At 42.2% G+C, this 27598-nt stretch overlaps 1 protein-coding gene across 1 annotated transcript in view; it reads left to right on the top strand.

Annotated features, from left to right (window-relative positions):
* Positions 1–27598, top strand: part of LOC126442617 (uncharacterized) — a 158598-nt gene that overhangs the window by 90875 nt on the left and 40125 nt on the right. The window contains exons 4-5 of the mRNA XM_050090700.1: positions 253–584; positions 5142–5333. Of these exons, the coding sequence (XP_049946657.1) occupies positions 253–584; positions 5142–5333 (524 nt within the window). The remainder of the gene's footprint in view (positions 1–252; positions 585–5141; positions 5334–27598) is intronic.

Here is a 27598-nt window from a genome sequence, read left to right as displayed (position 1 = left end):
TGGCCGTGCAATTGAGCTCCCGACAAACCGCACGTCGTCATCGTCATCCTCGTCCTTCTGTTCACCACTAATACTGACTTCGTTTGCGTCCACCTGTCTTGCTGCTGTGCATCTTCTGTCACTGGAATTTGATTATGTGCCTCAGAAAAGACAGAAAGCATCTGTTTATATGACCGGTAACGAAGTTTCTTTCTTCTTGAGGTTTGCCATTGCTTTCTTTGTAGGTGTTTGTACAGAAGGGGAATCGTTCAGTTGCAGGTACTGAAGACCTTGGTGGAGAAGTGCACCAGAATACACACACTGACGGCTCCCTACAAACTGCTGAAGTCTGAAAGGTGCTCGGAGGCCCTGTCGCAGCTGCACAACCTCTGTGTGCTGAATCTGGAACCGGAATACAAGGAATTCGATCGTAGCTCTACCCAGGAACCTTGTTTGGTGCGACCTCTGGTCAACGGATGCCCGCAACTAGCCGAGGTCGACTTTGGGTTTACGTATATCAATATGGAAGACCTGAGGTACTTTCTGAGAGCCAAGAGGATCACCCTCAGGTCGATACGCATAAAGTGGGCGATGGGTGGGACGAGGTGAGTGTTATTACCTGTCCTCCTAAGATTGTCTAACTTCTACTCGAAATTACTTTCGGTTGACGAGTGTGCTTCCCGTGTATTCGATATCTTCACCCTACACGGTATAACCTGCGCCTTTCTCGTTATGGTAAGTGGACTTTTGGCATATTTCTTCTCACGTACGTATAAAGGGCTATTAAATACAGATTGTTATGTAGCTAGCTAAATATTGCTACAATTCCTTTAAAAAAGCTGCAGGTCAGCTTTCGTCAGTTTGGTACGGAATTACTTCCATTCGTAAGTGACCGTGCCACTGTTTAAGCCTCCGTATTTAACAGTTGTACCCAGTTCAGTTCTGTGCAATACAACAATACCTGGCAAGCCAGCCTCACCCGCGCATTTTGGGTTCCGAGTTTGTCGTGAAAATTATTCTGCACATTTCGTAGTGAAATTAACAGGCAGAATGTGTCATTTCCAAATTAGCACTTATAATTTAAGAAATGCTGATAATGATTCATTGCATAGACACAACCTGTGGATGAGGAAGTTTTTGAAACATGTATCCCTCAGGGCATCATTCTGGATCCATTACTTTTTCTGTTTATGTCTATAATATTTTACCATAAATTCTTTCTCTTCAACTTGTTGGTGTACATTATTATCGCCCAAAGTAGAAAGCAGCAACATTATGAGGCACTTAGCAACTTGTGTACGAAGGAACTGTTCACGTTATTACGGGAGCTTGTACTGGAGCAGATACCTTAGTTATTTACTGGTACTACGTAGCTTCGTTGTGAAACGTTTGCCGGAAATATCTGTGTACATACTACGGTAAATTCCACAAAGCAAATATATCACAAGTTGGTCCCGCCAGTTGTGTCTTTAAATTCAGTATACTCCAGTTCCTTGACATAGTTTTTATTTTATTTCCACTGATAAATTAATGACTGTTGACAATTAACTGTTATCAGGAATCATTGTGACCTGGACTATCATTGTTTCATTAGTAAGCATCATACAGAGAGACACAGAAACTATAAAAAAAAATTATTCATTCCAACACGTGCAGATAGAATGTAAATATTGTGAAAATAATGTTCACAAAAATACTCGGTGAGCACATGTATTTGCAATGCTGGTAGATGATGCTGACTTTCAAACAGTGCGGTAATATCTAAGTGAAATAAATGTAACAACTGGGAAAAAAAATTATAAAAAATAACTCACGATCTTTGTTATCATCCAGGACAGAACAACAGATTTCGAGCAGTAACAAAAGCTTCACTCTGAAACACATAATTCGAGCTCACTACAATCACTGGTGTACGAACCTGCTGAGTGGTGAACTAATAAACTGATCAGGCCCTGACTGAATTACAGCAGTCGGTCGGGAAGTTACCGTAGCTGTACCGTAGGAGCGGCTGCCGACACCTCCAGTTTAGTCTCGCAGGTATTCCAGTACTACACTCCATTCACTGAAATGACAGACAGCCTGCGGACACGACGAGGCACGTGACCGCAGCACTGCCACCGAGAGGTGAGCAATACGGGGCACACTTCACTCAGTTTGGCCACGTCTGTTGCGATTGTAAGTCATTAGTGTGTGATCTTATATTCTGATTGTAAAGTTCGTCTCGTTTGAAAGCCCAGTTTTTGATTATTCGTGTGTCAGTGTCAGTGATTGTAATCACATTCGTCATTCATTATTTTTGTGGTCACCTAGTAGCTACCCCCTTTATTTCTATTTGTATAACATAGGAGTAAACTTGTCATGTTGTCCTCTGCGGAGACGGTGAGCGAGGCCGACTTGTCAGATTTGACTCTAACTGAGAAGTGATCAAAGAAGAAGTCATTAACTTCTGTGGAGAAGCACATGGCTCTTAATCTGTGTAAAATGGAGCTGTTGTATCCAGAGCAGTCAGTGACCAATATTGTTTTGAAAAAAACTTGGTTGTCACACTCTTCAAAGTCTCCCAAGAAAGAAAAATCATGACAAACTTTCAGGAAGTATTGGTGACTTCGATAGAACTGCGATACGAAGGAAATTTTTTGTAACATGTCACTAACAACTGACAAAGTGCTTGTGGCCACGATTAAAAATCCACATTTGAGCAACTTCCATATATCATTTTATTATCATACAGTTTTAAAAGAAATGAATTTTAAATACTTTCGGTGTGGATGCAGTAGCGTGCTAATAGACAGAGATGATTTCAGGGAGGCAGTGTCACCTACAAATGATAAATTGTTGAGAGATGAAGGAAGACCCGTCTATTGTTTGGACGAGACATGGCCAAATACACGACATACCTGAAGTAACGTCTCGGTGCATAAGTCCATAAAATCCTCTAAACAAGCATTTCTATCTGCATTATCCACTGGAAACAGGTAAAGGTAAATGCCTGATTATCACACATATTGGGAGCAAAGCAGGTTTTGTCAGAGGCAGTGTGTGAACTTTCAAATCCAAGACGGGCCCAAGAAAAGTGGAGGCTACTGTGAGGAGATGTGCAACAGTACATTCGAGAAGTGGTTTGAAGACTTTTTCTTCGGCTTCAGCAAAAAGAAGTTACTGTTCTCGATAACATGTCGTGCTATTCTTGTTGAAAAGAAGAAGTACCTAATCTGAATGCCAATAAGCGAGATATACCGGAATAACTAAAATCTAAAAATACTGTTATTGGAAAATGGAGTATTGAAGAAAGAATTACTGGAAATTGTTAAAAAAGAACAGAGTAGTGCACAAAGAATATGCAGTGGATGAAATGGCTGATGGAGCAGGGAAAACTTTTCTTCTGATTCCTCCATACCTGGTGAATTAAACATAATCGAGGTAGTTTGGGCCAAAATCGAAGGCTGTGTTGCAGAAAAAGACAGAACACACAAAATGTCAGAAGTTAAAGAACTATTAAAACAAGCAGTGACTGCAGAAGAGTGAAACAAATGTGTTTTCCATGTGATGGAAAAAGTTTGACCTCAAATGTGGAAATTAGACTGCATTATAAAAGAGAGAAAAGAGTGTTTTGTTATAAACTTGAATCAAAGTAGTTCAACTTCAACAGAATAAGTTTTATTCTTCCTTTAACATTATTGTGGGTCACGTGAAACTGTGTCTGTTTCATTCCAGCTCTCAGTGAATAGACTAATGTGGAGATTTTCCACACTCAGGTTATCCTCTGGACTCAAATTTTCCTGATTTCAGCACATAAATGGTAATTCCTATAAACATGTAACAATACCACTGTGGCTTTAGCTAAACTTCTGCACAGACTGTTCAGAATTTTTAACTTTTCTCTGTCTAGGATCACTGGAATTGTGTTTGTATCTTTTGTAGTTTGTCAAACGTTAATTCTAGATATCTGCTGCCCCCTTTTGCATAAACCCTGTACTTTGACAAGAGGTCATCGAGCCAATGTAGTCTTTCGAAATGACTGTTTTTGCACGTGAGACGACAACTCACGGGCAATAATAGAAGAGATGCTCCACACTGGCTCTAAACACACGTGGGTGTCCGATCGACTGACGGGCACTCATCAATGGGCAATACCGGCAGCGTACCATTTACTTCTGAAGATGTCTCCCAAAACGGGAGACAACGAGCCAGAGAAAAGTTTTATATATTGACCTCAGCTTCTCAGCTCAGAAGTTTAAACTGGACTAAACACCAGCTTCGAGAACCTATGTGTTGTTTACGAAGATGTCTCATACAAAGATTTTCATTTCGGCAATATATTCTCACGAACAATTGTGCCTATATATGTCAATAATCATTTAAAGGCAGAATGTTGTAAAAGAACTTTTTGTTTTACTTATTTTACTGAATTACATGAGAAAGCAACAGCTGGCAGCACTGACTTATTGGTCATCATATACACACAATAAATAAATATGAAATGCCCAGTTTCTGAAGACAAAAAACAAAAAAGAGAAAAAACTGTATGTTGAAGCCTTAGCAGTATTAAAAGCTGACTTCGGAAACACTATTTCATCACCAACTGAATGTGTTAATATGTTGGGCCTTAACTCTCACCATTATGTCTAACGTATATTAGTATAATTTATCAAAAAACAAAGATGATGTGACTTACCAAACGAAAGCGCTGGCAGGTCAAAAGACACACAAACAAACACAAACATACACACAAAATTCAAGCTTTCGCAACAAACTGTTGCCTCATCAGGAAAGAGGGAAGGAGAGGGAAAGACGAAAGGATGTGGGTTTTAAGGGAGAGGGTAAGGAGTCATTCCAATCCCGGGAGCGGAAAGACTTACCTTAGGGAGAAAAAAGGACGGGTATACACTTGCACACACGCACATATCCATCCACACAATACAGACACAAGCAGACATATATTAGTATAATTCATCCCTGATGGGTATACTTTCTGTGACACTAATAGTAATGATCTCAGCAGCGAATGATGCGATAGTGACAGTTGAACACGTTGTTGTTGCAAATACAGTATAAGAACTATTAATTTAGAGTTATAATATAAAGTACTCTGTTTCTTTGGTCTTTTGAAACGTGACGGGAGACGAATAATTCTGAAAGACCCCATTTCTGTTGTTACACAGCTGTGTCCCACCGTTGCTGGAGGCCTGCACCGAGTTGGAACGTCTGGAACTCTGCGAGGATGACGACTTTGAGATGGTCCACAGTATACCGAGAGAGGCGTTCACTGCCCTGGGAAAGCTGAAGAACTTGCAGGAACTCAGGATATCGATCCCTATTCGACTACCGCCTGGAGTTGCTCCTCTGGCATTTAAGTAAGTTAAGTGGTGAACGTAAACATTTCTTGTGAGTGCTTAATGCATTGGGGATGGAGTCTATTAAAATGGGATAGGAGAGAAAAAGAGTAGGAGAAAGGAATATGCAGGTACTCTGGAGGGATAGAAAGTGCGTAGAGGCCGGGGCGAGGGCACCGTAGAGGTTACAGGACGGTGGAGGCTGGGGACTGGCAGAAGTCGGGCTAGGGGAGTTACGGGAATGGTAGATACGTTCCTAATTGAGTTCCTACCTATTCAGTTCACGTAAAAATCCAGACGGCACGGGCCGCGAAGCGGATGTCGAAGTCGAGCACACTGTACCGGGTGTGACTCTCGGCAGCCGTGTGGCCGCCGTCTCTCGGCCACAGTCGGACAGTGGCCATTTGCACGGACAGACAACTTGTCAGTTTCGTGCCTACGCGGGATGCTACCTCTACATTCGCACTCCGCAACCCACCGTACCCTGTACCACTACTACTCATTTCCTGTCCTGCTCCACTCGCAGACTAGGTCACACTACTGCCCTATATGCAGTCTCCTTTACAGATGAATCGTACTTTCCTAAAATTCTCCGAATAGATGAAAGTCGACCGTTCACCTTACCCGATTGTTCCGTTTCGTACCACTTTGCAGTGTTACACACAGATATTTAAATGATGTGACTGTGTCACACAGGACACTACTAATGCTACATCCGAACATTACGGATTAGTTTTTGCTACTCATCCACATAAACTTACATTTTCCTACATTTAGGGCTAGCTGCCATTCATCACACCAACGAGAAATTCCGTCCGAGTCATTTCGTCTTCTCCTGCAGTCACTCAGTGACGACACATTGCCGTACACCTCGATGTCACTGGCAAATGACGGCAGGTTGCTGCCCACCCCGTCTTAGATATTATAGATATAGATTATTATATATTATATATATAGATAATAACAGAAGTCCTGTTGCATTTCCCTGGGGCACTCCTGACAATCCCCTTGTCTCTGACGAACACTCACCATTTCTATAATTTAAAGTGTCTTTGAGCCACTCACGTATCGGGGAACTTGTACTTTCATTAAGAGCCTGCAGTGGAATGCTTTCTGAAAATCTAGAAGTATGGGATCTGCCCAGTGCCGGTGCCCCTCATCTATAGTTTGCAGTATATCACGTGAGAAAAGGACGAGCCGAGATTCACACGTGCGATGCTTTTTAAAACTGAGTTGATTTCTGGACATGAGATTTTCAGTCCCTAGGAAATTTATTATATTAGAGCTCAGAACATGTTCAAGAATTCTGTAGCAAACCAGTGTTAAGGATATTGGTGTCTAATTTTGTGAGTCAATTCTTTTACCCTTCTCGTATACGGGAGTCACCTGCATTGTTTTACAGTCGAGAAGGCCTTTGCGCTGGGTGATTTGCAATAAATGCCGAGCTGTAGAGTACTCTTTGTAATACTGAATTACAATTTCATACAAACCTGGTGACTTATTTGTTTGCAACTCTTTCAGTTGTTTCTTTACACAAGAGACGCTTATTACTACGTCATCCGTATCGGGCTCAGTACAGTGTTCAAACGACAGTACGTTCGTACGATTCTCTCGTGTTAACGATTTCGTACACGTGGAATTTAAAGCTTCCATTTTCATTTGCTGTCTTCGACTGCCACACCAGACTGGACATCGAGTGACCGGACGAAAGCCTCAGATACACTTAGCGAGTTTATGTAGGACCAGAAATGCCACACAGTGGTTGCAGGTAAGTACACAGCCGACGTGGCTGCTACCACAGGTGGCCCAGATTTTGATGGGGTGGGAAACATCTGTCACAGAACTGGAGTAGTCGTCAGTGATAGGAAGTACGGAGCAGATCTCGCACGTAGGTCTATTACTGGGATATCGGCACGAGGGTAGGGTTTAGGATCGAGGGTGGAGTAGGAACAGACAGAGATATCGCGTATGTCAGATGAGCAGTGGGATACTACTGTAGGGGGGTCGGGGGAGATAGTGAGGAGGACACGAGAGGCAGTCCTAACCCTAGTGGTGATTCACTTGTTCCAATCCTGGATGCCACTAGTCACAAAGTGATCTGCTCCTTTGTGGCCACTCGGTGGGTACGAGGGGATTACTAGGTGACTGGGGAGAGAAAGTGCAAGGGATCTGTTTCTGGACTGGGTGGTCAGGTCAATTTTGGTCTGTGAAGGCTTCGGTGAGACTCCGAGCTCGTTTAAAGAGAGTCTGCTCGGCACTGCAGGTGGTAAAGCCACAGATGGCTAGGCTATACGTAAGGGATTTCTTAGTATAGAATTGGTGGCATCTTTCATAATAGAGCTTCTTCGTCGAGTGGTAGGTTTGAAGTGGACGGAGGTACTTACGGAACCGTACGTGAGACATTTGTCATCACTGAGGAAGGTAGCTTGCTGGGCTGAGATGGAACTACACCTACTGAAATTAACAATATAATGGAAAGGATAGATTGTTACTCACTATAAAGATGCAGACAGGCACAGTGAAAAGACTGTTAAGGTTTAGCTGTAGGCCAAAATCTTCTTCAGAAAAGGAAAGGAAACACACACACACACACACACACACACACACACACACACACACACATTCACATTCACATGCATTCCCGACCAAGCTGCTAGAGCTGGCAGTTTTGTGTGTGTGTGTGTGTGTGTGTGTGTGTGTGTGAGAGTGAGAGTGTGAGGTGTGCATGCTTGTGTGAATGAATTTTGTGTGTGTGTTTTCTTTTCTTTTTTGAAGAAGGCTTTGGCCAAAAGCTAAATTGTAACAGTCCTGTCTGCAACTGAAAGTATCATCTTTATGGTGAGTAGCAATCTATCCTTTTCCATATATTGTTGATATTCCAAACTGGTGTTTCCATTGTTAGATTCTGAAATCAGATATTAGACTGTAGGGTGCACCCAGGAGCACATACAGACTAAGAACCCAGTTAAGTAACAATGAAGAGCAAGCTGAAGTTTGATCATACAGCGGAATCAATGCCTAAAGAAGTGGGACACCGACATCCTGATGAATGATGTACCTTTAAAGCTTTCCGAGGCTCTAGTTACTGTGATCATGAATACCACAGTATTCTGTCAGTGACAGAAGTTGGACAGGTATAAGGAAGATAACTTTGGGGAAACCTTGTGTAACATAAGAAATACTTAAATTAATTGACAAAAGGAGGTGATACAAAAATACCTAGGCGAATATAGGAATATAACAATAAAAATCATTAAGAACAAAATAAATAAGAAGGCCATGGAAGCCAAGGAATTATGGCTGCAGGAAAAATGTGGAGAAATCAAAAAAGAAATGGATGTTGGAAGGACTGATTCTGCAGATAGAAAAGTCAAAACAATCTTTGATGAAATTAAAAGCAAGGCTGTCAATATTAAGAGTGCAACAATAGGAATTCCACTGTTATACACTGCTGGCCACCGTAAATGCAACACTCTGAAGGAAGCATCCGAATCAAGTGAAATTTACACCATGGGTTTGCAGCGATGAGATATGCAACTGATTAGAATTTCAACGCAGACGCACATCACGCGCGCCTGTGGCGCCACCTCATAGCGCCATTTAAAGCTTGGCGATTTCGATGAGTGTACATTTGGCACGTGTGTTTACCTTGTGGTTGTTTCACGAGACGATCAGTTGTGCTTCGTAGACAACAGCGAACATCTTTTGATTGAGTATCCGAGTTCGACAGAGGAAGGATAGTGGCTTACCGAGATCGTGGATTATCAACAGAGAAATCGCTAGTCGTGTTGGACGAAACCAATCAACTGTAATGCGGATATGTGACCGTTGGATGCAGGAGGGTACGACGGACTGATGTGGTCGATCGCATTCACCTCGGTGCACCACTGCACGTGCTGATAGGCTAATTGTGCGCATGGCAGTGACGGATCGCTGAGTGACATCCCGAACCGTACCACAGCACATTGCATCTGTAACGCATCATCCAGAGTCTGCGCATACCATTCGACGCCGTTTACAGCAGAGTGGTCTGTCCGCAAGACGTCCATTGCTTCGTCTACCATTGACGCAGAACCACAGACGTCTCAGTCACCAATGGTGTGATGACAGACGGATGTGGACGGCAGAATGGAATGACGTTGTCTTTACTGACGAGGCACGCTTCCGTCTGCAGCACCACGACAGTCGGTTTCGAGTGTGGAGACACCGTGGAGAGACGATGCTGGACAGCTGCATTATGCACCGCCACACTGGTCTTGCACTGGGTATTATGGTATGGGGCGGTATTGGATATTACTCTCGCACGCCTCTAGTACGCATTGCCGGTACTTCAAATAGCCGGCGCTACATATCCGAGGTGCTGGAGCCAGTTGTCCTTCCTTATCTTCAGGGCTCGGCCACAGCCATATTTCAACAGGATAATGCGCGACCACACGTGGCACGCATTGTCCAAAGGTTCTTCGTCAATAACCAGATTGAATTGCTTCCCTGGCCGGCTCGCTCTTCGGATCTTTCGCCGATAGAAAACATGTGGTCCACGGTTGCTCGACGAGTGACCCAGATTACATCCCCAGCTGCCACACCAGATGATGTTTGGCAACGTGTGGAAGCTGCTTGGGCTTCTGTACCCCAGAAACACATCCAACGTCTCTCTGACTCAATGCCGAGACGCGTGGCAACAGTGATCTCCAACAATGGTGGCTACTCTGGCTACTGATTCTGGCAGGAACCACATGTCACAGACGTCTGTAAACGTAATCATTTGATACTTGGTCAACATGTTATCTAAAAAATAAATCTTGTTGTGCTACCTCTTGTCTTTCTTGGTGTTGCATTTACGGTGGCCAGCAGTGTATGTAGAGAAGAGAGTGAATATGTGGAAAGAGTACAGTGACAGCATGTATCACTGATGATGGGAATGAAGAAGAATGGTAGTTGGTATGAAAGACATAGCAGATCCAGTATTAGTTAGAACTTCAGATTGCTTGCTGTCAAATAAGGAAGAAGGGGTAGATAATACTTCTCTGAAGTTTTTGAAATTATTTTTGGAAGTGGCGACTGAGCCATTATTCGAGTTGGTGCATAGAATCTAAGAGTTTGGAGACAAACCACCCAACTCTCTGGAAAAATATCACCCACACAGTAGCAAATATAGCGAGGACAGACGAGTGCGAGAACTATCGCAGAGTCAGTAGAACAGTTCACGCGTCAAAGTGGCTGACGAGAATAGTATACGGGAGAGTGCAAAAGAAAATTGAGGATGTGTCGGATGAGAATCAGCTTGACTTTCAGAAAGATAAAAGCAGTAGATAGGCAGTTGTGACATAATGGAAGCAAGACATAAGAAAAATAAACAAATTTTTGTAGGATTTGTTGACCTGGAAAAAGTGCTTGACAATGCAAAATGGTTATGTTCTAAATTTGGAACACAATAGAAGTAAGGAATAGCAAAACACATAATATACAATATGTACAAGAACAAAGAGGCAACAGTGAGAAGGAAGATCGAGAGTGAAGCACTCAAATTAAAAAGGGTGTAAGAGAGGTATGTTCTCTTTTGCCCCCACTTTTCAACCTTCAGCATTGAAGAGGCAATAGTTGAAATAAAAGAAAAGGTACCAGAGTGGGGTTAAAATTTAAGTCGAAAGGATACCATTGATAATATTCACTGACAGAATCACTATCCTCGGTGAAAGTGAAGAGGAATTATAGGAGCTGTTGACAGGAATGAACAGTTTAATGAATGGTAAATGCGGCTTAAGAGTAAATTGTAGAAAGATGAAAATGATGAGAAGTAGTAGAAATGATATTAGTGATAAACTGAACATCAAAATTGGTGACCACAAAGTAGACAAAATTAAAGAATGTGCTACCTTGGAACAAAAAAACGTGATGGGCAAAGTCTGGGAAACATAAAGAGCAGACTAACATAGAGGGTATTCATCATCAGAAGAAGTCTGTAGTATTTTAGCCAATGGTTGATACTAGCAAAGAAATTTCTGGGAATATATGTCTGGAATACAGGACTGGGTGGTAGTGAATTGTGGACTGTGGGAAAAACCAGGAAGGGAAGAGGCCCAAAGTGTTTGAGATGTGACTCTATAGAAGGATGCTGAAAATTAAGTGGCTGATAAAGAGTGAGGAAGTTGTCCACAGTACAAGTAAAGAAGATAACATACGGAAAACACTGACAAGAAGAAAGGACGGGATGACACGACGTTTAAAAACATTAGGGAATGATTTCCTCAGTACTAGTGGCTAAAAACTATAGGGGAAGACAGAGACTGCCAAACATCTGACAAATTCAGGGTGCATCGTAACTAATTGTGTAATTGCACACAGTTGAAGATGGTGTAATATTCTGGTTCAGAAATAAAGTGTAAAAGTTTTGTTTTTCTGTGTATAAAAGCAGCCACATACCATCCAACAAACATGACATGATGTACGCCAAGTAAAAGACAGCAACAGAAAAAAGAGCACAGAAAATACATCACAGACAGTGCCAATAATTGCTTAAAACATGCTGTAACATACAATAAATAAGATTAAAAAAAACCACCGATGACGACGATATTTGTCGCCGAAACTAGTTTGGGATAATAAAGAAATAAACAAGTAACAAGGTGTTTTGCATCAAGGCGAACTCAATTTTCTGATGTTACTATTTTTCTATGCAAACACGGACCAAATGGAAGAGTTCAAAGATAATATTATTGTCAGAGACACACTTGTCTGATTATGAACTAATGGGATTGCCCAATTGAAGGTTTACACCAGGTATCAAAGTCGTGGAGTCTTTGTTGCAGCTAGCTTTATAAGCTTGGGATCAGTATTTGGGTGCTGGATTGCAGTTCTTTCTGTGGATGTGGGGTTAGTTTCTGTGTTAGGGATTTGGAGAATGAGGGTGGCGAAAGGTTTGAGATTAGGGAATTCAGGAAAGTTACCAGAGGATAATTGGGGGGAGTGGGGTGCTGATCACGATTGAATGGAGAGGAAATTGAGCAAGGCAGAGTCCAATATTAGTTTTGGGTCAAGTCTTATCAATGCAGTTGGTGCTGAGGAGGTGTTTCCATTGTGGGGAACTGGAGAATTCTGGAATGTATTCTGGGTTCAAATATAATAAGTTTCCAAGAGACTGAAAAGCTTATGTCGACAAATCGACAGGTTTTCAAGAAGCGTCACTCACGTGAGACTCAGCTTGCCCTTTTCTTACATGATATACTGTGGACTGTGGATGAAGGGCAACATGCAGATTCCATATTCACAGATTTCTGAAAAGCATTTGACACAGTGCCCCACTGCAGTCTCTTAATGAAGGTACGAGCTTACAGAATAGGATCCCAGAAATGTGAACATGTGGTGGAAGTAGGTCTGTAAGGGAGGGTTTGATGGAGGCTCTTGTGATTGTTGTGGATTTGGTAGTGAAATGTGGGATTATGAGGTTAACTGATTGGTGAGTGTTTTGAAGTGGTTGTTGTCCACCTGCTTTAATTCCTGGATGGCATTTGTTTCATTAATTAAAACTTCCGGGCTGAATTGCCATGGTCCGTATATAAAACTTCTTCTCCTTCCTGACATTTCGTTGCCTACTGCGGGCAACATCTTCTGAGGTGAGTCGGCGACCGGCTGCTAGGCGCTGGAGGTCCCGCTTATACAGAGCGCTTAGATGGTGCCACAACTCGTCACGTGCTTTCGACTTTAAAACTATCTCTGGCTAGTACCATCTCTGTCGATTACAGCTTCTAGCCAGAGATAGTTTTAAAGTCGAAAGCACGTGACGAGTTGTGGCACCATCTAAGCGCTCTGTATAAGCGGGACCTCCAGCGCCTAGCAGCCGGTCGCCAACTCACCTCAGAAGATGTTGCCCGCAGTAGGCAACGAAACGTCAGGAAGGAGAAGAAGTTTTATATACGGACCACGGCAATTCAGCCCGGAAGTTTTAATTGATGAAGACACCGGCCGTGAAAGCTTACTTGTTAGGGCATTCGTTTCAGTTTAGGATTGTCGGTGAGAGCTATGGACTGGTGGAATATGAACAGGTAGGTATCATTATGGAGGAATGGGTTGCAGCTGGAGATGGATAATTTGATGATCAGACCTTTTGGGAGATGTCAGAAGCTGAGCAACAACACAGGAACAGTATGTGGGTCTGTGTTCTGGCTAGAAAAAGGGAAACTTTTCCATGTTGGTGCATATGGAAGGAGCAAGGATCTGTAGTGGAGGACAAAAAAAAGTAAAAATATGATGGACTGTCTTAAAACCCCAAAAAAGACAGAACGAAATGAAGAATAGTGAGGAAACGAAAAATCAGATGAAATATAACAAAAAAACAAGGTGAAAATGAAAGGTGGATGAGGTCACAAACAAAATAGAAAAAAAGTATAGTAATTATGTGTGGTGCAGATTGGTGGGTATATCTGAGTGTAGAGAGGAAAAGCAGCACGTGTAAATGGATCGGACGAGGTCAGAACGGTGTGTGCCTGAGCGGATGAGGCAAATAACTGTAAACTACGAGGTGTAAGAAAATGTGTAGTGCGGGCAGGCCCACGAGGAATGTGGAAAATGCAGGAGTGAAGTGAAGGGGTGCAATCAGTTTGACAGTCCAGGAATAATTACGTCATCAGGGAGAATGTGTAAGGGTTGTGCACCTAGGGTACACTCGGGCACACTGCCGTGCACTGTAAGCCACACGGCGGCTCAGCTGTCGGTAGTTCGCGAGGTGCGTGGTAAGAGAGTGGGATGGTGTGTAGTTTAGGAGCTGATGAGGAAATTCAGGAAAGCAGAGAAAGATATTGACACACTGTATAATGTGATGCGATAGAGAACGGTAACAATGGGAAACAGCACTAGGACTGGGAAATCTGGGTACGAAGTAACAACAGTATGGAGTTGGATGCACTGCTTCTCACCACACAGGTGGGAGGCATTGTGTGGCATCTTCATGATCTGTAGTGAGTGGGCGGACACTATCCACATTCCTCCAGAATTTTAACACCTTTTCCCCTCCTCGTCAGAACAGGCCACCTTCCTCGAGGTTGACTGCCTCCGGATGGCTCCGTCGGCACCTCCTTACACGTCGGACCTGCCTACCTATCTCGACAGCTGACATCCGCTCCTCGGCCAGAGTCCATTCTGTACAGCTGAGCCACCTGTGGTCATTTTATCTGGAGAGACGAGTACTTCCTCTCCAGACATGTTGAGGGTCTCAGTGAGGCCTTCACAGATAGAATTTACTCTCCTCATTATGTCCAGAAACAGATCTCCCACACCTTGTCTCCCCAGTCACATACTTGGAGTGTGTGGAAAAAAAGTCTCGAACAATCTTCTTGTTTTTGAGTGGAAAGTCTTAAGGTAGATCTTTGGTCTGGTACGAGATGAGATCACTGGAGAATGGAGGATCAGATATAATTGTGAGCTAGACAAAATATACAATAGACCAAACATTGTAGGACTGATGAGAACCGAGCACTTTGTACGGGCGGGACATCTCAGCCGGACGGGTAAATGCCGACGGCCGTCGAAAGCTACGGATTATACTCCCTGTGGAAGATGTCCACTAAGAAGACCAAAGAAGAGAAGGGGGAATGGGATCCGTAAGGACTTGCTGCAGATTGGAATAGAGAATGATTGGTGCCAGGAGGCAGAAAACAGAACCCACTGGAGGAGGAACCTCGTAGCAGCGCGCAGCCCTCTGGGCCTGATCGCATAAACTCCCTTAAAACCCACTTCCTTTCGTCTTCCCCTCTCCTTCCCTCTTTCCTGATGAGGCAACAGTTTGTTGCGAAAGCTTGAATTTTGTGTGTATGTTTGTGTTTGTTTGTGTGTCTATCGACCTGCCAGCGCTTTCGTTCGGTAAGTCACCTCATATATATATATATATATATATATATATGAGAGAGGATCAGGAAGAAATGCACAAAAAATCTTTCTCCCCCGGTATTGCAGGTAGAATGTTGAAATTTCGTGATGATATAATTTGAAGTTTTCACTACAGAGGGTATTTTGTTTTCATGTGCAGCTCTAGTGAGAGAAGCCTAAACTACACAAAAACACGGCACACGTGTTACTGTCATCAACTTGTGAAGAGCAGTGAAGTGTAGTTCAATATTTGTGGGCCAGAGGGCATAAACTGAGTGAAACTGACAGGGACATGCGTGGCTCGTGTGCAACGACTGTACAGACTGTAGCAGTGTCTCCAGGTGGTGCGCATTCTTCGGAGAGAACCGTGTTGACCTCAGTGATTCGCCAAACTCTGGGTGACCGGTAACAGCTGCAACCCCGCCACATGTCGAGCCACTGAGGCAGCAATTTTGAAAGACCGGCACACGCAACTGCGAACCTTATCGCAGCAATTCGAGATTTGCTATAGTGCAGTGTACAATATTTTTCGCGACACGTCGAAATTTCGTAAAGTTAGTTCTCACTCGGCACAGACGAACATGATAGACGACTGCGAGGGCCAGCGAATGGTGATGGGCTCGAACCACTTCATGCATTATTCGGCAGAACGGCACAACTTTCTGAAAGGAATCGTCACCGGTGACGAGTCTCGGGCATACCACTACGTGCCCGAAACCGAACACGCCTCGACGGTGTGGAAACGTGCCGGTTCCCTAGTATGAAAAAAATTCAGAGTGACTCAGTCTATTGGGAAAATGCTTGTGACAGTGTTCTGAGATACGCTCAGTGTGGTACGGTGGACTACACTGAACATGGAATCACGGTGAATGCTTCAGTCTACATTAAAACTTCGGTTAAATTGCGCCGTGCCCTTTCGTGACAGACATCCCGACATTAATGCTGACGGTTCAGACTTCTTCGTGACAATGCTCGCCCCCTCATTGCTGCTCCTGTTTGTGCCAAATTTGGGTGGGAGGTGCTCCAGAAACTACCACATAATGTGGACCTTGCATCTGTTTGGTCCTGTGAAGAAATTGCTGACCAGGCAATGCTTTGGGACAGATACAAAAGTGAAATCGGCAGTCCACAGGTGGCTATACTCCAACCAAACAGACTTCTATGAACAGGGGACATCGAAACTGGTACCGCGACGGAAGAATTGTGTCGAGAATGTCGGTGACTGTGTAAAAAAGTAGGTAAAAGATGCAAATGGATTTGTGATTTTTTTTTGTTTTGTTACCTATTAAACTTTTTGGTGATAAAATTATTGTGTGCTACTTTCTGATTTTTCCTCTTACAAAAATGTGTCATAAATTCCTGATTATTATTTCGTGTCATTTGCTTCATTTTTAAAGATGTGTTCTCTTCATTCCCACAACTATCCGTATCCTAGCCATTACACTAATTCCAAATACTGTCATTATTTAGAACTGTAAAAGTGTGGAAGTTTCACACAGGTCCACCGGTATCCCTCTAATAGACCTAGACACGAGACCTGCCTCGTAATTCCTCCCACTGCAACGTACTCCAGTCCTGTCACAGACATCAGAGGCAGGGTCACCTGTGGAAGCAGCCGTGCAGTCCGCCAGTTTAGCTGCGACCGCTGTGTGGCATTCTACACGGGCACCACTGCCGGTGAGCTGTTTCTCCACACGAACGGCCGTCGCTCGACTGTGGCTGACACACAGGTGGTCCGAGTACCGAGTGTGCTATCTGACAGTTTATTTTAATAGTTTTATTAGTTTAATGATAAATGGTTTTTTGATGTTACCGAATCAGCTCTCAAAAGGTACGAAACTCGTTCGGATGGAACTTTAGAGCGTATCTGTCACTGTCTATAATGTATCCGAGTTAAATGTTGCACTTCAATGGACGAAATTCGTCGTTGCTTTTTAGAATCTCACGAGCAAAGGACAGACACTGTGACCCAGTAATTCTGACGAATTTAAAGTGGGAGTTTACAGCCACTCTGATGTAGCTCCTGTGAAAGGGTGTGGTTGACTGTCGCTCCATTTTTAGAAATAATCTGGGTGTGGTGTTGCAGTGCGAGATCTTGTGAATGGTGGGCTCTGTGTGGTTCCCAAGTTGTGCAGCGGCTGTAAACTGAAAATTTACGGAGTAAGCAGCAACCAGTCACAAAATCGTGTTTTCTTTATTTACTTTTGCAAATCGATTTCAACTGATTAACAGCTACAAACACGAGAATAAAAATAAAAATAATTAATAACAGTGACCAAATGAATAAATGTACATAAAGCAACGTAAAACCAATTAAATGTATATAGATGCATTAAACCATTTAAAATGCGCATACAAATTTACCTTTCAACGAATATGTTCCCTGAGTAGTAACACTGTATTAAGCAGAGGCCAAACATTAAGTGGTACGTCGAGAACTGACTGTGACAACGAGGAACTGTAAGGGGGCGCTGCAAAGCAAACCCACCCTCTATGCGAAAAGATACAGTTAAAATAAAAATGAGAAGAAGAAATTACATACAACGTGAGGTAAAATATAATGATAAAATACTGAAATATTTACAAAAAAGGGATATATTGACAAAGATTTTGTCAGCCACATAGTACTGTTATATACGCCAAAAAGCGATTGTACAAATTAGTAAAAAGGAACAAATGTAGGTCGATTTGCAAAAATAAATAAAGAAAATATGATTTTGCGACTGGTTGTTGCTTACATGGTAATTTTAATGTGAGATCTGTTTGTGAGCAGGTGGAATTTGTTGTAGATTCACATGGGGAGAAACTCCTGGCTTTTTTTCTTTTTATGAAGCATACAACACACAGGTGTTTAGGCATCTTCTATTATTAGTATTGGTGTCCTTTAAACCGTCATCACCGTATTTGTATACATGTAAGAAAGTGTGAAACGGGCAGAAATGCTTAAAGTACAATCACTTATATGTGAGATGATATAAGCTAATACTGACAAAAGACCAAATATTATTCACATAACATAACATATCATCTCCCCCAAGAACCATGGACCTTGTCATTGGTGGGGAAGCTCGCGTGCCTCAGCAAAATAGAGTGTCGTACAGTAGTTGCAACCACAGCGGAGGGGTATCTGTTGAGAGGCCAGACAAATGTGTGGTTCCTGAAGAGGGGCAGCAGTCTTTTCAGTAGTTGCAGTTGCAACAGTCGAGCTGATTGACTGATCTGGCCTTGTAACACTAACCAAAACGGCCTTGCTGTGCTGGTGCTGCGAATGGCTGAAAGCAAGGGGAAACTACAGCCGTAATTTTTCCTGAGGGCATGCAGCTTTACTGTATGGTTAAATGATGGTGGTATCCTCTTGGGTAAAATATTCTGGAGGTAAAATAGTTCCCCGTTCAGATCTTGGGCTGGGGGCTACTAAGGAGGATGTCGTCACAAGGAGAAACAAAACTGGTGTTCTGCTGATTGGAGTGTGGAATGTCAGATCCCTTAATAGGGCAGGTAGGCTAGAAAACTTAAAAAGGGAAATGGATAGGTTAAAGTTAGATGTAGTGGGAATTAGTTAAGTTCGGTGACAGGAAGAACAAGACTTCTGGTCAGGGGAATACAGCGTTATATATACAGAATCTTATAGGACGAATGCAGGAGTCGGTTTCATGATGAATAAAAAAATGGGAACACAGGTAAGGTACTATGAACAGCATATTGAATGCCTATTTGTAGCCGAGATAGACACGAAGCCCACATCTATCACACTAGTACAAGTTTATATGTCAAGTAGCTCCACAGATGATGAAGAGATTGAAGAAATGTGATAAAAGAAATTATTCAGATAGTTAAGGGAGACAAAAATTTAGTAGTCATGGGGGACTGGAATACGATTGTAGGAAAAGGAAGAGAAGGAACTGTAATAGGTGAATACAGACTGGGGGTGTGGAATGAAAGGGGAAGACGCCTGGTAGAATTTCGCACAGGGCATAACTTAATCATAGCTAAAACTTGGTTTAAGAATCATGAAAGAAGGTTGTATTCATGGAAGAGGCCTGGAGACACTGAATGTTTCATATAGATTACATAACAGTAAGACAGAGAATTAGGACCCAGGTTTTAAATTGTAAGACATTTCCAGGGACAGATGTGAACTGTGACCACAATATATTGGTTATGAACTATAGATTGAAACTGAAGAAACTGCAAAAAGGTAGAAATTTAAGGAGATGGAACCTGGATAAACTGAAAGAACCAGAGGTTGTAGAGAGTTTCAGGGGGAGCATTAGGGAAGAATTGACAAGAACAGGGGAAAGGAATGTAGAAGAAGAATGGGTAGCTCTGAGAGATGAAATAGTGAAGGCAGCAGAGGATCAAGTAGGTAAAAAGAAGAGGGCTTGTAGAAATCCTTGGGTAACAGAAGAGAGATTGAATTTAATTGATGAAAGGAAAAAATACAGAAATGCAGTAAATGAAGCAGGCAAAAAGGAATACAAACATCTCAAAAATGAGAATGACAGGAAGTGCAAAATGGCGAAGCAAGGATGGCTAGAGGACAGATGTAAAGACATAGAAGCACATATGAGTAGGGGTAAGATAGATACTGCCTACAGGAAAATTAGAGAGACCTTTGGAGAAAAGCGAACCACCTGTATGCACATCAAGAGCTCAGATGAAAAACCCATCCTATGCAAAGAAGGGAAAGCAGAAAGGTGGAAGGAATATATAGAGAGTCTATACAAGGACAATGGACTTCAGGGCAATATTATGGAAATGGAGCAGGATGTAGAGGAAGATGAAATGGGAGATGTGATACTGCATGAAGAATTTGACAGAGGACTGAAAGACCTGAGTCAAAACAAGGCCCCAGGAGTAGACAACATTCCATTGGAACTACTGACGGCCTTAGGAGAGCAAGTCCTGACAAAACTCTACCACCTGGTGAGCAAGATGTATGAGACAAGTGAAATACCCTCAGACTTCAAGAAGAATATAATAATTCCAATCCTAATGAAAGGAGGTGTTGATAGATGTGAAAATTACTGAACTACCAGTTTAATAAGTCACGGTTGCAAAATACTAACACAAGTTCTTTACAGACGAATGTAAAAACTGGTAGAAGCCAACCTTTGGGAAGATCAATTAGCATTCCGTGGATATGTTGGAACACGTGACACAATACTCACCCTACGGCTTATCTTAGAATATAGATTAAGGAAAGGCAAACCTACATTTCTGGCATTTGGAGACTTACAGAAAGCTTTTGACAATGTTGACTGTAATACTGTCTTTCAGGTTCTGAAGGTGGCAGGGAGCAAAAGGCTATTTACAATTTGTACAGAAACCAGATTGCAGTTATAAGAGTCAAGGGGAGTGGTTGAGAAGGGAGTGAGACAGGGTTCTGGCCCATCCCCCATGTTATTCAATCTGTATTTTGAGCAATCAGTAAAGGAAACAAAAGAAAAATTTGGAGTAGGAATTATAATCCATGGAGAATAAATAAAAGCTTTGAGGTTTGCTGATGGCATTGTAATTCCCTCAGAGACAGCAAAGGACCTAGAAGAGCAACTGAATGGAATGGACAGTGTCTTGAAAGGAGAATATAAGATGAACAACACTAAAAACAAAATGAGGTTAATGGAATGTAGTCAAATTAAATCAGGTGATGCTGAGGGTATTAGATTAGGAAATGAGATATTTAAAATAGTAAATGAGTTTTGTTATTTGGGGAGCAAAATAACTGAGGAGGGTTTGAGTAAAGAAGATATACTTGTGAAATGTAAATTGACTATGACAAGGAAAATGTTTCTGACTAAGAGAAATTTTTTAACATCAAATTTGAATGTCAGAAAGTCGTTTCTGAAAGTATTTGTGTGAAGTATAGGCATGTATGGAAGTGAAACATGGACAACAAATAGTTTAGACAAGAAGAGAATACAAGCTTTCGAAATGTGGTGCTACAGAAGAATGCTGAAGATTAGATGGGTAGATCACATAACTAATGAGGAGGTACTGAATAGAATTGGGGAGAAGAGGAATTTGTGGCACAACTTGACTAGAACAAGGGATCGATTGGTAGGACACATTCTGAGGCATCAGTGGATCACAAATTTAGTATTGGAGGGAAGTGTGGAGGGTAAAAATCGTAGAGGGTGACCAAGAGATGAATACTCTAAGCAGATTCAGAAGGATGTAGGTTGCAGTAGGTACTGGGAGATGAAGAAGCTTGCACAGGATAGAGTAGGATGGAGAGCAGCACCAAACCAGTCTCAGGACTGAAGACCACAACAACAACATATCACATCACTGTGTCTATCCATGAAAATACTGCCCCATCTGAACATGCACAAACTATCTTTGTTCTTTATTTTGTGATAGTAATACAGTCATGGAAAAAACACTGGCAAAAATATATAAAGTCAGGTATTTTTGCACAACAGTTGGTGTGTCCTATTATAACCGATCATCTGCTAATTGTAAAAAAAAATCTGACCATAGATGTTTGTTACAAAGTGAAATTGAGGCAAAGATACCACTAATGCTGCTTCATGCTTTGAGTGTTGAAAGTTACCGCAATGTGTTAAACAAAACATTCACTCTAAACATAAAAACAATAAAAAAAATTTCTGTAAAAGTACAAGCCAGTTGTACAAGAGGTCAATGAAAGACGAAAGTTGGTAAGCTATCAGAACCATTGCAAAAAGTCAAAAGTGTAGAATAGCACATAGGTGTAGATAGTAGATACAGGTATGAGTAGTAGCATTACATTAAAGTGAAGTAATTATATCGAAATCATATGAAAAGTATAGCACGCATTTAAAAATGTAGGTCACCACACAGATGTTTGTGGATGAATAGTAATCACAGCTCAAGTCATCTTGCTGGTATTAAACATCTTGTCTCATAAAGTACAGAAACATAATAAAGCTTTCGGATGTACTTATGCAAACATTACAGTCAATGTAAATGAAAAGATATTCATATAATGTAAATAACTGACAGATTTTAGACATTTAACATTAGACTTTCCTAACACATTAGTGGGTCAGATCCACGGATTAGGTGCTAGCGCAAGACAATGGAAGTCACAACAAAGTCACGTAACTAGTGTTATGCATGACAAAGATCAAGCCCTGCAGGAGGCTAGAGAGGCTGAACAAACAGTAATAGCCTTTATGTCAGTACAACAGCAAACAGTAATAACCTTTATGTCAGTACAGGTAGTAAAACTTTGTAACCGTTTGGAGGAGAGATCCTTTCATGAGCTATAGTGTACACACACACACACACACACACATTCTCCTCTCTGCAGGCTGGACACACAGTGTGAGTGAGTGTTCTCTAACTCACAGAAGGATGTTTTCCCAGAAGTAGCAAGATTTTCTTCCTCTTTTTGTGTGATCTGTTGAAAACTCAACACTCCTGGTATTTGGTGAGTGGCCTCATTTACTCCTAATTATAAACAAACAACAATTTTTTGACCAAAAATTAGTGCACAATATTTGCAGGAATTAACACAATATTCCAATCAGTTAATGTCTCTACACTTATGTTTGTCTGACTCAAACTTGTTGCAATATTTTTTACACTTATACCACTGCACACAATCAGTCGACAGCCCCAATATTTCAAACATATTGTTGTATTTAGGATACATGCCACAAGTAATCACCACAAGTACCGTTTTCGTAAAGAAAAAATAAGTTGGCAGCTTTCATCCAATGTGCCTGTCGCAGATGATTTCTCTGATTTCCCTACTCCCATCCTGAATTTCTTCCAACGTAATTTGAAGGCTTACATCGCAGGAAAGAAATTAGTGAGTCTTCAATGAACATAGTGAGTTTGTGTGTGGTTGTGTGTGTGTGTGTGTGTGTGTGTGTGTGTGTGTGTGTGAGAGAGAGAGAGAGAGAGAGAGAGAGAGAGAGAGAGAGAGAGAGAGATTCCAGCAATAATTGTGTTAACACATTTGCTTGACTATTGTATTCATATTTCATTAGGAAAGAAAAAGGAAAAGTATACATGACGGTTTCTTAATTCTTATTACAGACTTCTGAGGGTTGTGGAGGAGACTTAGATTCTTCATCCAAACTTTGTCTACTAAGTCTAGAAATTTGCTGTTTCAGTGTGAAATAAGTGTGAAGCTCAGACCACTTTGAAGTAACCTGCTTCACGGTACGCACACAGTGGAGATACGGGCACTCACCGTCGGGTCCTCTTCTGTGTGACAAAAATGTCCTCCTGAAAAGTAGTGTGTGGAGAAATCTGTGAAGAAACGCAGTCAACCGTTCCAGTTGCAAAACGTACCAGTTTCTCACAGTCATTGTTGTGTTTGGAGGGAAATGGTAAGCAGTATCATAATCCCAGTAGAGAGTGACGGCACTGCCCTCTCCTCGGTTTGTGTGTGTGCGGTGGAGTGGAAGGTTTGGAAGTGATCTGATATTAAAACTAAACTTATATCAAAATGGTACATTTCCACAGACAGTAACTCAAGTTTTGATGACGAAACTCTAAGTCCCCTTTACAACTGTAGAAGTGCCCGTAAGCTTTTCCTCCTGCAACCCTTGAAGACTGCAAGAGGACACAAATGAATTAATGACATTTAGCTGCTAGAGGGCTTTTATTTACATCAGTGGGAAAATTTGAAAATTTGTGCCAGACCGGGATTTGACCCGGGTCTCCTGCTCACTCGGCAAATGCTCTGACCACCGAGGCATCTGGACACGGTAGTCATTGCAGCTTCACGGACTACCGTATCACACCTCCTGTCAGACCTAGTTCTCAATTTACGGGTGTAATGAGCAGGGACACTATCTCAGTAGTGTGTGGATAAATGGAGAATTTGAGTCTAAAGGGAGGTGAGCCAGCATCTGTCTAGCAAGCAGGAGGTGCAGGTTCGGATCCCGGTCCAGCACAAACTTTTAATTTTCCCCACTGATGTAACTCGATGCCCACTAGCAGCTAAATGTCAGCAATTCCTTTGTGTCTCGATTCGTACTGGTTGCAGGATCAAAAAAGGTGTCTGTTCTCTTGGACACGTGAATTTTGCAGTAACTTTCATTTTCGAGTTGGAGAGGAAAAAGTACTGCGAGAACAGAAATTATAAGCCCTGCGGACGGGAGTTGACTGTTTAGACACGGGTTTCGTACCGTTCGGCCACAGTCGGTGAGGCTTTCCTCGTGAAATGTATCTCTGATAGTGGATAACATTTCACTGTGACAGGTACCGCAGCTGTATACATTTTAAGAAATCGTTATTTGCACAGTCTCAGGTGTATGACATAAATGATTGAGGACTAGCTTTGATCAAATATAAGAGAAAGGAAAAAAAAATAAAAAAACTGTCCTGAGCGGGATACGGGTCCATTTGACCAAAATTTTCAGAGTAACTGTAGGCCATAACTCGACTATTGCGGACCTACAGCAGATTGGTATGAGTGCACGGAAATGTGTGTGATTTTAAACTGACTTGCCCCCAGATAGCTACCTGTTATGCTAAAGAGCATAGTTACAAAACACAAAGGAAGGACTAGATAGGTTGAGGACAAAGGGCACTAGGAATGGGAAATGGCAGTTGGTAAGAAGGCAGCTAGGAGGAGTAGATATTCGGACAGTTGTCGTATAACAGATAGATTTTACCAACTGTCTGTGTTTAGTGGAGTGTCTCTTGCAGCCTCTTGTAACTGTAGGTGTAGGAAACATGCAGAAGTCCTCAGCAGTTAGAGAACCTGAGTCAGTTGCAAATTCTAGCAGCAGAACCTTCTTCTTCCTGTTAGATAATTCACACGGCAGAGGTATGAACCCGCAGTTGCAGGAAGTGTCGGGGGGAGAGTAACAGGTCACCGGCATTGTGAAGCCTAGTGCAGGATTGGCTCAGGTGACCGTTAATGTAGAGGAGTTACGTAGGAATTTTACAAAAGAGGATCACATCGTGATTGTGAGTGGCGCTGGGAATAGTATCGATAGGGTGAGGGAGTGTGATGCAGGTGGTGACCTGGTAGAGATAGCTACTCAAACTGGTGGCACTAACGTGCACTTCGTGCAACCGTTTCAGCGTCACGACTGGCCTCGTCGTAGTGTTGCCGTTAGATGTGTTAACGTGGGGCTGGAGAAGGCACTGATGGAGGAGGACACAGACTCGACTGGCAGCACTGCCATGTGATCCATCAGTAGATCGGATGTCACTAGGCATGGTCTGCACCTCAATAGGTATGGAGAGGGGAGGCTGCCAAAGCTTATAGGTAACAGTGTAGTGGGTGGTGGTGGGATCACTCGTGGAAAAATTCCTGTAGTAATTGGTGTTAGAGCTGCATCTTTTTTAGATTGAAGTCAGCTGATAGGTGTTGTTGTTGTTGTTGTGGTCTTCAGTCCTGAGACTGGTTTGATGCAGCTCTCCATGCTACACTATCCTGTGCAAGCTTCTTCATCTCCCAGTACTTACTGTAGCCTACATCCTTCTGAATCTGCTTAGTGTATTCATCTCTTGGTCTCCCTCTATGATTTTTACCCTCCATGCTACCCTCCAATACTAAATTAGTGATCCCTTGATGCCTCAGAACATGCCCTTCCAACCGATCCCTTCTTCTTGTCAAGTTGTGCCACAAGCTCCTCTTCTCCAGAATTCTGTTCAATACCTCCTCATTAGTTATGTGATCTACCCATCTAATCTTCAGGATTCTTCTGTAGCACCATATTTCGAAAGCTTCTATTCTCTTCTTGTCTAAACTATTTATAGTCCATGTTTCACTTCCATACATGGCTACACTCCATACAAATACTTTCAGAAACGACTTCCTGACACTTAAATCTATACTCGATGTTAACAAATTTCTCTCCTTCAGAAATACTTTCCTTGCCATTGCCAGTCTACATTTTATATCCTCTCTACTTCGACCATCATCAGTTATTTTGCTCCTCAAGTAGCAAAATTCCTTTACTACTTTAAGTGTCTCATTTCCTAATCAAATACCCTCAGCATCACCCGACATAATTCGACTACATTCCATTATCCTCGTTTTGCTTTTGTTGATGTTCATCTTGTAGCCACCTTTCAAGACACCATCCATTCCGTTCAACTGCTCTTCCAAGTCCTTTGCTGTCTCTGACAGAATTACAATGTCATCGGCGAACCTCAAAGTTTTTATTTCTTCTCCGTGGATTTTAATACCTACTCCGAATTTTTCTTTTGTTTCCTTCACTGCTTGCTCAATATACAGATTGAATAAAGTCGGGAAGAGGCTACAACCCTGTCTCACTCCCTTCCCAACCACTGCTTCCCTTTCATGTCCCTCAACTCTTATAACTGCCATCTGGTTCCTGTACAAATTGTAAATAGCCTTTCGCTCTCTGTATTTTAACCCTGCCACCTTCAGAATTTGAAAGGGAGTATTCCAGTCAACATTGTCAAAAGCTTTCTCTAAGTCTACAAATGGTAGAAACATAGGTTTGCCTTTCCTTAATCTATCTTCTAAGATAAGTCGTAACGTCATTATTGCCTCACGTGTTCCAACATTTCTACGGAACGGATGGGTTAAACATCATCATCAGTTATCTGCTATATTAGCAGGTCCTTTGCCTCTCCATTTTCTGCGATCCATTGCTTCCTTCTTAAGGCTGCTGTATGTTGTACCGTCCATCATGTCATCCAGTATCTGGAATCTCTTCCTTCCTCGCTTCCTTTTCCCTTCTACATAACCTTCTAAAACTGTTTTTATCAGTCCGTCATTCTTTCTTAATATATGCCCAATCCAATTTCTTTTTCTTCTCTTTATTACATCTAGTAACTGCCTTTTCTCTCCCACTCTTCTCAGTACCTCTTCATTTTTTACTCTGTCCATCCAACTTATTCCTTCCATCTTCCGCCATGTCCAGATCTCAAAAGCCTCCAGCCTTTCTCTGTCTTTTTTCCTCATAGTCCATGTTTCAGCGCCATATAGAAGAACACTCCATACAAGACATTTTATGAGTCTCTTTCTGAGTACCCTGTCCATACCGCTGCAGAAGATTCTCCTTTTCTTATAAAACGCCTCTTTTGCCATTGCTATCCTTGTTTTAATTTCTTTTGTTAAACAAAAGGTTTCAAACGGTAGGCATCCTTTTTTATTTAACTAAGGCATTTGATTGTGTTGTTCAAAGAATATTGCTGCAGAAGTTGACCATTATGGAATACAGGGGGTAGCTCACAATTGGTTCACCTCTCATTTTAACAATACAGCAAAACATCATGATCCACAGTGTTGAGAATGTGTACAATGTGGGGTCTGAGGGGGGGGGATGGCGGGGGGGGGGGGGGGGAAGGGGGGTGCACCAGCGATCAGTGCTGGGGCCACTCCTGTTCCTTATTTATATAAATGATATGCCTCCAAGTATTACAGGTGATTCTAAAATATTTCTGTTCACTGATGACACCAGCTTGGTAGTAAAAGATGTGTGCAACATTGGCTCTGT

The sequence above is a fragment of the Schistocerca serialis genome, unplaced genomic scaffold (genome assembly GCF_023864345.2).
Source record: "Schistocerca serialis cubense isolate TAMUIC-IGC-003099 unplaced genomic scaffold, iqSchSeri2.2 HiC_scaffold_1393, whole genome shotgun sequence".
NCBI classification, from domain to species: domain Eukaryota; kingdom Metazoa; phylum Arthropoda; class Insecta; order Orthoptera; family Acrididae; genus Schistocerca; species Schistocerca serialis.
The sequence above is the reverse complement of the archived record's forward strand: the minus strand, read 5'-3'. Positions and strand labels throughout refer to the sequence as shown.